The 9,549-nt window shown below is 40.3% G+C and overlaps 1 protein-coding gene across 1 annotated transcript; it reads right to left on the minus strand.

The window, feature by feature from the left end:
• Positions 1 to 7,243: 7,243 nt before the first annotated feature.
• LOC108965108 lies at positions 7,244 to 8,925 on the minus strand. The gene has a single exon (XM_018927311.1). It carries the CDS (start codon positions 8,847 to 8,849, stop codon positions 7,674 to 7,676), a length of 1,176 nt encoding a protein of 391 aa, XP_018782856.1. The 5' UTR covers positions 8,850 to 8,925; the 3' UTR covers positions 7,244 to 7,673.
• Between the last annotated feature and the right edge of the window lie 624 nt (positions 8,926 to 9,549).

Below are 9,549 nucleotides of genomic sequence, written 5' to 3' on the forward strand. Positions count from 1 at the left end.
TTTCGATAAAAGTGAGATAAAAGTGGGATAAAAGTATCGCCACTTGCGAGATCATCGCTTCTGACTTTAAATCCTCTAAGTTTGGAAAATGAGGAGAATCGAAACGTTCATCCAAATCACTATATTTTCCGATGAAGTGTCGATTACCAAATTGCACATGTTTTACGGCAATATGCCGTGGGACTCGCCTCGCTCTTACAAAATAGTTAAAATATAACGGCACTTTGTGGGAGCACTACTGCAACAACAATAAGGAAAGACCACAATCTAAAACGACAGAACTGCATTCGAAATAAACGAATTCCATTGCGTTCAAAGCTCTAAATGCCGGCTGTGGTTTGTGTTGTCGCAGCGGAAGTGCAAAACATGGAAACGGAAATGCAAAATCCGTTTAGTTCATTTGAGTGCAAGTAAACAAAACGGAAATAAAGCAACAGCAAGAAAAAACCATACAAATGGAAATAAAAATAGCAACAAAAACAAAAAAAAGTCTTTGAATAAATATTGATACAAAAATGTAGCAGAGCGCCAGAAAACAAAAGGTTAAAAGAAATAATTGAGGAAAAGTGTGCATGAAAAAGAGGAGAATGCGGAAATAAAAATTCGAGTCTAAACAAAGAAACATGAGAAAAAACTGTAAGGATTAGAGCGGATTTACTCAACTTTTTTTTATGCCAGTATTTGGGTTTATACTCTATTTTTACTTCGACACTTGCTTCGTTTTCTCTCTGCACTTTTTTGTTTTAGTTAATTTGCTTCCATCTGTTTTACCCTATTTCATTAAATTTTTCCTTATTGCACCGTTTTTGTTGGTTAATTTTTTATTGTTTTCCCGTTTTCTTTCTTGTTTGAGGTTTCCTGTCAATTTAAGGTTGCCTGCCGACTAACAGACTATTACCACATTCGAGATAGATTAATTCCTTGTCACACAAGCATGTGGTTTTGCGCTTTGACCAGATACCGACTAGATACAGACGGCTACCACAGGGTCATGGTGATGAAGTGCTAACCCTTGAAATATTGGTCAAAGAGTGTCTGCCCTCACTGGAAATAGTGTCAAGGTACTTCATTACCTAGTCACAGCGAAATTACTAACAACGACGACCGTAGGACCCATTGGCGATTGGCTTTCTAGCACTGGACCAATAGACCATGCATGGCACTTAGACTGCGAGATCCTTTTGGCCTAGACTAGAACGCAGAAGACCTACTGAACTACGGACCATGAGCAAACTTCTTAACACTATCCAAGAAACATTCATGCGGAACGCTAGTTGCCAAAGTTGTATTGACGAAGTGAGGTGGAAAAATTGAAAAATTGGACACTGTCTCATTCATTTTCCAGCCTTTACAAGCTGAACCTTAAACATCTCGACAATCTCATCTTCGGCGAACCAGAAAACATAGCCAAAACAGACATTATAAGTCTCAAGAAATGTGCGATATCGCTTTGTCGATTTGATAGTATTTTATGATCCAGTAAACGGAAGCTGGAATTCATTAAAGCTCAAGCGCGGTCCATAGGTCCAGTGTCACAACACAGGATGACAACGGAGATCCAGCTCATATCCATTTCGATGTTAGTGGGATGAGAGTACCGCCTCTTGCGAACTTACAGTTTCTGACTTTAATCTCTTAAATTGGGAGAATGAGAAGAGTTCAATCCAAATCAATCCATTTTCCGATTAAGTATCGAGTACCAAATTTATCCAGAGTTTTTTCGCTGTTCCAAGTTGTTCTAGAGAGTAACCTAACCTGGATACCCAAGCTGTTGTAATTCGTCAACTACTGCTCAAACAGAAAGAGGTATCTGAACAAAACCCAACGCCTTATGATTGGATCGCCAAAAGAACTTAAATTTAAGCGATGTATCTAAGACATTTTACAACGCCGCTATAAAAACATGAAAAAAAGTATGGGTAGAAAAGAACGGCGCGCGGAAGATGCACAAAAGGACCACCTACGTCTTCTTGCGTCAAGGCAGGCACTCATCAATCAATGCCAGCGGTTTCTTTCCTTCTCTCTCCACATTACTTCGCCCACACTACATCTTGCTCTACCGATGGCTGTCGTCAGCACAAAAGCAGGAGCAATTTTGTATGTTTGGCGTCCACCAAAGCAACGGAAGGTTAAGCTGGACGTTGAAATGCGGTAACGGACGCATCTACTGGCTCAGCGTAGTCGACAACCGACGACGGGACTTTATTATAGCGGAGTGAATGAGTGACGATATAAAGTAGCGCATAAATCAGGCTGGATAAGCAGCAAAAAACAAGAAAAATATATTTAAAAGCGAAAAAACGGAAGCAATGAACTTTAAGCTCGGAAAAGTGACACGCGTTGCAGGCAAGAGTATTTCAAGAATACAGTGATGAACTGAAGTAGTAAGCACTTAAATCTGTGCAAGAGATTAACCTAAATTTGCCATTACGGAGATCACTCATTAAATATTTCTTAAGACTTAAGGAATAGAAACTGGATTTCGTTCGTTAATAAAATGCCCTAACACTTCTTAATCAGTTCATATAAACTCCTACATATGATATCTCTCCAACGAAAACACATATTCGTATAGTTTTGGTATAAATTTATATATGGTATACTACACTTCACTGGTTTCCATGGCGTCTCTTTATATCTTGCTTCGGTTTGGGGGAGCTTCGGCTTCCAGATTTCTCTAACACAAGTGTTTGCTGACGTTGCCATGCCCTTAGTGAATTCAATGTTTCTGCCGAGAGCCGTTTTAAAATCTCTTTTGGAATTTTTTTAGGGAAATTCTGTATCCACGTCCAGGGTCTTTCTTTATCAAATGGTTCATGGAAGGAAACCGGAATGAATACCTTCTTGCGCTCGTCTTTTAAGAGCTTCACCACATTTAATAAAGAGAGCCTCTTTTCTTTCTTATTTTCCTTTTCCTCCTTTTCTTCCTCTTTTATTTTGGCGTGATAATCGTAGGGTATTGGAGATTCATCGGTTATGGAAACCTCCATTTCCATGCCTGGACGATTTATTATACTGTAGAACAAGTTCAGACTGTGAATTCGCGCCCTTTCACGTGCACGTTGTTCTTCTGTGCTTAGCACAGCAGTATTATGCATATCTTTTAGGCCATAATTCGCATCACTAAAGAAATCGCTGAACCATGGATACATATGACCTGTATAGCCTGGATCGAAAATGTAACCGAGTTCAGCTGCGAAAAAATCTGCCCAACGTTGTGGATCGAAAATTTCCTCTTGTTCATTCAGAGTTTTTCTACGATGGGTAGAACGCTTCTTATACTTTGGACCCACACCCTTTCCTGGACGTTTAGCAAAAGTATCGGCCTTAAAATATTCAGAAATTTGGGCCTCATGTCTCATGTTTTTAACAGCCTGTGCGTTCCTTAAATCCTTTATTGTTTCTTGTCGAGGTTGTGTAGAATTAAGATAGCGTCTAAAAAATTTCATAGCTTCAACATTTGTAGGGTGATCATTTACTAGGCGAGATCCGAAAGTCTGTCCGATATATCTTGGAAATTTAGTGTACGTAAAAGGCGTAAAAGGTCCTTCTGGTGCCAGTTTATAACGTTTGTGTAAACGACGTTCTCTAATGTACGCCAAATCGGCTACAATTCCACTTAAATCTTTACGTCGAGGTATTACGGTATGCCGCATTACCCGGGGTGCTTCATGGACCATAAGTCCAGTTGCTCGACGCGATCCCCTACCCTGTCTTGTATTTATAGAAGGCCTATGTACAACTAAGTATTTTGAAGGATCAGTGCTTCGAGGACCAGCGGTAGTATCCACAACAGCCGCACGAGCAACTCCAGCCTGACCTGAATATCTTGCAAAGGAACCAGTTTTTCCGTGGCGCGATACACTATTTTTTCTTAAATAACCAGAATCTCCAATATATCCGGAGTCTACAGCTGCTCCAGCAACATTTTCATGAGCTTGAGTATGACCGAAATATGTCGGAACTCTGCGTTGCTCCAATTCATATTGTTTATAATCATCCATATATTTTTCTCGATGTCGCACACTTGCACGTCGTAAATATTTTGTTGGTCTTGTGCTGCCAATGCGTCTTAAATAGTTAGCATCTTCCAACTTACTTAGGTCTTTTGCTGCTCCCATGAAATGACCATACAGAGGGGCTCCAAAATGTTTCAAATATTTATAAGCTTCCATATTCCCAAGACCAGAAGTCATTTCAACAAACGGCACATAATGGCTGGGTTTAGTGCTCCTCAGACCACCAGCAGGTCTAATTTTTCTGTGCTGTTTACTTTCAGTTGTAAAGACAACTTCTGCAGCCACATTTCTCTTGACATCGCCTTGCGGAAAGGCGCCCACACGTGCTAAATACCTATAAGCTTCCATATTACCAAGACGAGCAGCAATTATGGGTGTTCTACCTTGGTGATGAATTCCAGTTTTACCGCTTCCAAGATCTCCAGCAGCAGTAATCGTATGATATTGGCGAGAGCCGACCCTATAATTTAAATATTCTGGATCTAGAAAATGCCTCAAGTCAAGGGGGGTTCCAGCGACAGGAGCTCCATTTAAGGTGTTGTAAGCAAAACCTTCTCTGCTTCTCAAATCTGCAACAGTTCCAGGGATTTGTATTGGATCAGAAGCTCCCGCGTACGTCAAATTCAGGCTAAGACTATTGCCCTGCCGCGGATCTGGAATATGCTGCAGCGCTCCACCTGTATGCACTGGAAGTCCAAAAACTCTCAATTTGCCAGGTGCAAGGTTGGAGATATATCTATTTGGCTGAAAACCTTTCATGCACACTAAATTAAAATATCTCAAATCTCGCTTTTGTCTCTCAGCACATGGTGAAGCGTTGAGAGCTCCATGCTTGCCTTGTTTTGAAAACGTTTTGGATCTAAGACCATCTTCAGGTAATCTAAAGATGCTGTTAGGTTCAAACGCTTGATAATTCTGTGCCGGAAGTGCAGCTGCCGGACTTTCTACAAAATCGAGTTTGACAGCTCCAGTTTTCGGCACTACTTTATATCCTATGTCATGTCCAAACCAATTTGTGTGCCCTCTTCCCCTCCAAGGAAGATGAGCAAGCGCTTGACAGCCAGGTAATTTATGGGCTAGTTGGAATGCCGCGGGAGTAACCATTGGAAAATTATCAGTGGGTCGAAGTTTCCCGGCATTCTTAAGGCATCTGCTATTTTCAAATGACCCTTGCTTTAGCGTATTTTTAGGTGTGCTCAGTGGTTCGGGGTCGGCAACGACAACGTAATTAAGTGTTTTCAAAAAATCGAAATTGTGTATAAACGGTATACTGGGAAAGACCTTCAGTCTAGCTTGTTTGTCCGCTTTTTTATTCGTTTTTCTTTTGACGCATTTTCCCACATTTTTCGGCTGCCTACATTCGGTAAGTTTTGAAGTATACGTTGTATCGTTTTGCAAACTCCGCATTAAAATATAGTTTTTGTGCATTTCGTGCCCAAAGTTGCGTATGAAGTTCCATTCGTCTCTACACATACTGCAGGCATTTCTTGAAAATTGTCTACTGCTCTGACCGGTATCTGGACACTTGCTTGAACTGTTTATTAAAACGGTACGACCAGTTTTCGTGCAACACGACCGCCAAAATGGTACAGACATGATAATTTTGAATTTTTCCAAGGTTTTCCAAAAGAATGAATCGAAAGTTTGTAATTTATGAAAACATTTGTTTAAAATATTTTTGAAACTTCGAATAAAATATTTAAGAGCTGCCAAACTGCGATTACCAGAAAATGTGACCCCAAATATAGTGTTGCGAGGGTATAAAAATAATTGTCCCAAAATAGCACTTAAAGGCATATGACTTAGAAACTTAGACTCTGACTTAGATTCGTTTTCTGTCTCAAACATGAATCATATTTTCCACAAATATCAGTGAATTATTAGCTAAATTCGGACGCTGGAAGAGCTCTCGAGACTCATATTAACTACCTTTTGTATTTTTCTTACTTGCTTGTTAGCGATCGGTCCATCAATCAGAGTACTGCTTTAGATATTTATTGACGACTTTTTTGGGAAGAATTGTTTTCTCCTCTAAACCATGACTCTTGAAACATAGCAAGTAGTTAGATTCCCATTGAAGTCCTAAAAGGTTAGCGAGTTTACCGACTGTAGGTCCTCTAGCATTTTGGTTTGCATTTCGTATTCTTTCATTGCGTCGTCGTCATTTACGTAGGTGTAATGAGTAGATAAATTATTGATCAGCCACGCGAAGTCTTGCTTCTCTTTAGCTGCTGTTAGCTTTGCTCTCAGTGTGGGTGAAACTTTTTGCTCGGCGTGAACTACTCTGTAGGTCACCATACCACCAGATTGAGCGAATGAACTTTGAATTTTTTCTTCTTTGGCATACAGCAGCCCAAAGCATGGTTTGTAATCTTCGTTGTACGCGGAATTACCACAAGATCCTGCTTGTGCACTAAACGGTTTGCTACGCGTGCGATCTACAGCCACAGCAATGCCCCCTTTTGCCCTGGAAGCATCCCCACCTTTATCGACGTATGCCGGCAACCGAAAGTCGGCAGTTCCTCTATACCTAGGAACGCCCGACATGCCAATTCCTTGCCGAACTCGAAATGCAGCGGGATACTCCGGTGCGCTGGAATTGGGGTCACACCTCCTGCACCCCGAGTTAATAACGCCTAGTTCTGGCGCAAAAGTATATGCCGCCCGCAGAGCAGCTCCTAAAGGGCGCCAGTTTAACTTTGAGTCTTTGTCTGGCGTGCCACTAGTTGAGAGACCATTAGAGACGAAACAGGCGGTGAACGGAATCCAGGGCGCTTCTTTAATCCTCTTTACACATTTAGCTCTGCGCTTGGTTCGTCGTTTCCGGATGGTGCTTTTATTCGGGCAAACTTTACGTCCCAATTTTTGTCGGTACAGCATTGTGTTTAAACGAGCCGTGGCGGGCATACGTTTCTGGCTTGGAACATTACATGTAGTCTTCGAGAAGTTCTTCACTTCATCTATGCCAATAAGATTAGTTGACTGACGACGTTTTCTCTGCGAGTTCTTATTTCTGAGAGAGGGTCCATGGTTATCGGCCAAGCGCTTTTCGCACGTACACATCTTCAACCACTTACCGCCAAATGCCAGCGAGAAAATTAGCGTACATATAGGGTTTTTATTAAATTTAATCCAGTTTTTTTTAGAAACGTAAACAATTTTTATTTTAATTATGTCAATTTGGAATTATGAAATATACAAAAAGTTGTACGAAAATGTCATTTTCTTTATAATATAAATTTTGATTACATTAACCTGCCAAGGGTCATAAATTGTGTCCAAAAAAATTAGGGGAGAGAGGGCTCTGTTAAAACAAAATATTTACGGCCAAAAAGTTTTCCCAAAAAATTTTGTCCCAAAAATCACAACTGCTAATTTTCATGGGAGGAAAAAGTTCCAAAAAATGTTATCCCAAAAAATCAAAGTTGTAGAATTTTTAGTACCGAAAATTTTTGAATCACTATACCCTAGCAAATGCGCTAGAATGCTTATCGCATTAACCACAATCAGAGCTGTTTGGCTTCTGCTCTTATTTCATACACTCCATCGGCTTTGAGGACGAACTTTTCCTGGTCTAGTAACACCCATTATATTACTTTCGTTAATCTTTCCCATTCACAAACCTGCTGCTATGTGTGTTAATATTCCCCGCACTTAATAGTCGTCATCGCCTTCGTCCTCTTTTGTGGTTTGACTTCTTAAATTCTTCCTTCCACGCTTATTTCGAAGCCTGGGATTTTTTATACCACCTATAGCTGCTCGCCTCAGTGGAGAATATGTCATGGCAATAATCTTCTGCTGGCGTTTCCACTTTTTCATATCATTTATAATATTCTCCGATACTCTTTTCAAATATTCCTTAGGAATACGTTTCGGGAAAGTGCGCAGCCAGGTCCATGGTTTGTCGCGATCAAAAGGCTCGTGAAACAAAACACGCTCAAAAGCTCCATAGCCTGGCATGGTCTTTAAAATTCTGATGACCGCAGACAGACGCAGCTTTGTCTCCTCCTCCTCTGTTCTATACGAGGGCAACTTATATGAGAAAGCTCTATAGAATTCCTCTTGTAGTGTTTGCCTCAACTCCTCCACACTGTCTGTATCGATTGGTGGCGGTTCGGCAACATCTGCGTAGAATTGGTTCATTGTTTTTATGAAGCTCTTCATTTTATTCTTCTCTATACTACGCCGATAAGTTTTTACATAACCGGCTGTTGGATAGAATTTTTGCCCAGTTCGCTCGAGATCCTTATCAATACGCGGAATTCCTATGGTACCAAGACCGCGTTTCATATTGTCTGGAAATATTTTAAACTCTTTTTCTTCAATTTTACTAGCATGAACATCCAGATCTTGCTTTGATTTGATTCTCACGGTGTAGTCTAAAACATGTTTGGATTTGTGTTTCGGGGGGACTAATTGTTCAATACTTTCCGGGTCAAAATATTTGGTTAAAGGCACATATAAGGACTTATCGACCTTCTCCTGGCTGGCGTATGTCGTTGCGCTCTTTGTGGTTTTTGCAGTTCTTGCGGTTTCTGCACCTCTACCAAATGTTCTTTTGGTAATCCGCTTGTCCAAGACCGCATCCAAGTCTCCTTGCATAAGCCATTGCAACGTTTTCCACTGTCCGTTCGAAGTGTCCTTCAAGTGACGGGCTAACAAATAATTTTTGTGCGTCTCAGCGCTGAATGTGCGTATGAAATGTAAGGCATGCTCATCCACATAATCGGGGTCTTCGTGGCGCTTTCTATTATAACCGTTAGCAGAGCCGTATGCGTGCTCGCATTCGTTCCTGAGCTTATACGTGCACTGACAAAATGGTATAGACATTTATAATACGAATTTGGTTAAAATATTTCAGAGTATTTTCTATTATATTTAATATTTTTATGATTTTTCATTTTTTGATGTATTATAGCTTTCAACCTTATTTTGAGAAATTCAGAAACGAACAACACGAAAAAATATCGTGGTGAGTAACTTGAGTTCACAACGGGGTGTAAAGTATCGGTAAGTCTACGTTTTCGCCAGTTGATGATAATATTGACTCTGTAGCTATAAATTTCAGATCCGCTCCCTATTTGACGTAGTTGTTTTTAAAATCTGCACTCCCTAACCTGATCTTGACCTTTCCACACCCAACATTTTTTTGTTCTTAAACTACTTATTCAATCTTCCTTCTCCAAAGTGCAGCGCGGTTTTAAAATACTAGGAAAATTGAACTTCCTTATCTTGCGGGGGGATTTCTCAGCGCTTAAACATAAAATAATCATGGTATTAGAGGAAGACAATGTTTAACCTTCCATAAAAGTAGACGCTTGAAAATGAGCACAAGATGCCATCCATAACTTCAGCTGTATCGCAACTGTATCGTACTCGCAGAAAGCTTTGTCTAGATAAAGTGAAAAATACTTTCAGATAGTATATCTGAATCCATAGAATACCACAGACCTATCAGCTATTCAGTTCAGACCCGAATATATCCGAAACAGGAATAAACGACCTAATGGAATATACGAAAATATCGAGG

The sequence above is a fragment of the Bactrocera latifrons genome, unplaced genomic scaffold (assembly GCF_001853355.1).
Source record: "Bactrocera latifrons isolate USDA-ARS-PBARC rearing strain unplaced genomic scaffold, ASM185335v1 scaffold_133, whole genome shotgun sequence".
Lineage (NCBI taxonomy): Eukaryota > Metazoa > Arthropoda > Insecta > Diptera > Tephritidae > Bactrocera > Bactrocera latifrons.

Bases quoted from the DNA above. Each gene is read 5' to 3' on its own strand.
- LOC108965108 (XM_018927311.1), bottom strand. From the start codon at position 8,849: ATGTCTATACCATTTTGTCAGTGCACGTATAAGCTCAGGAACGAATGC.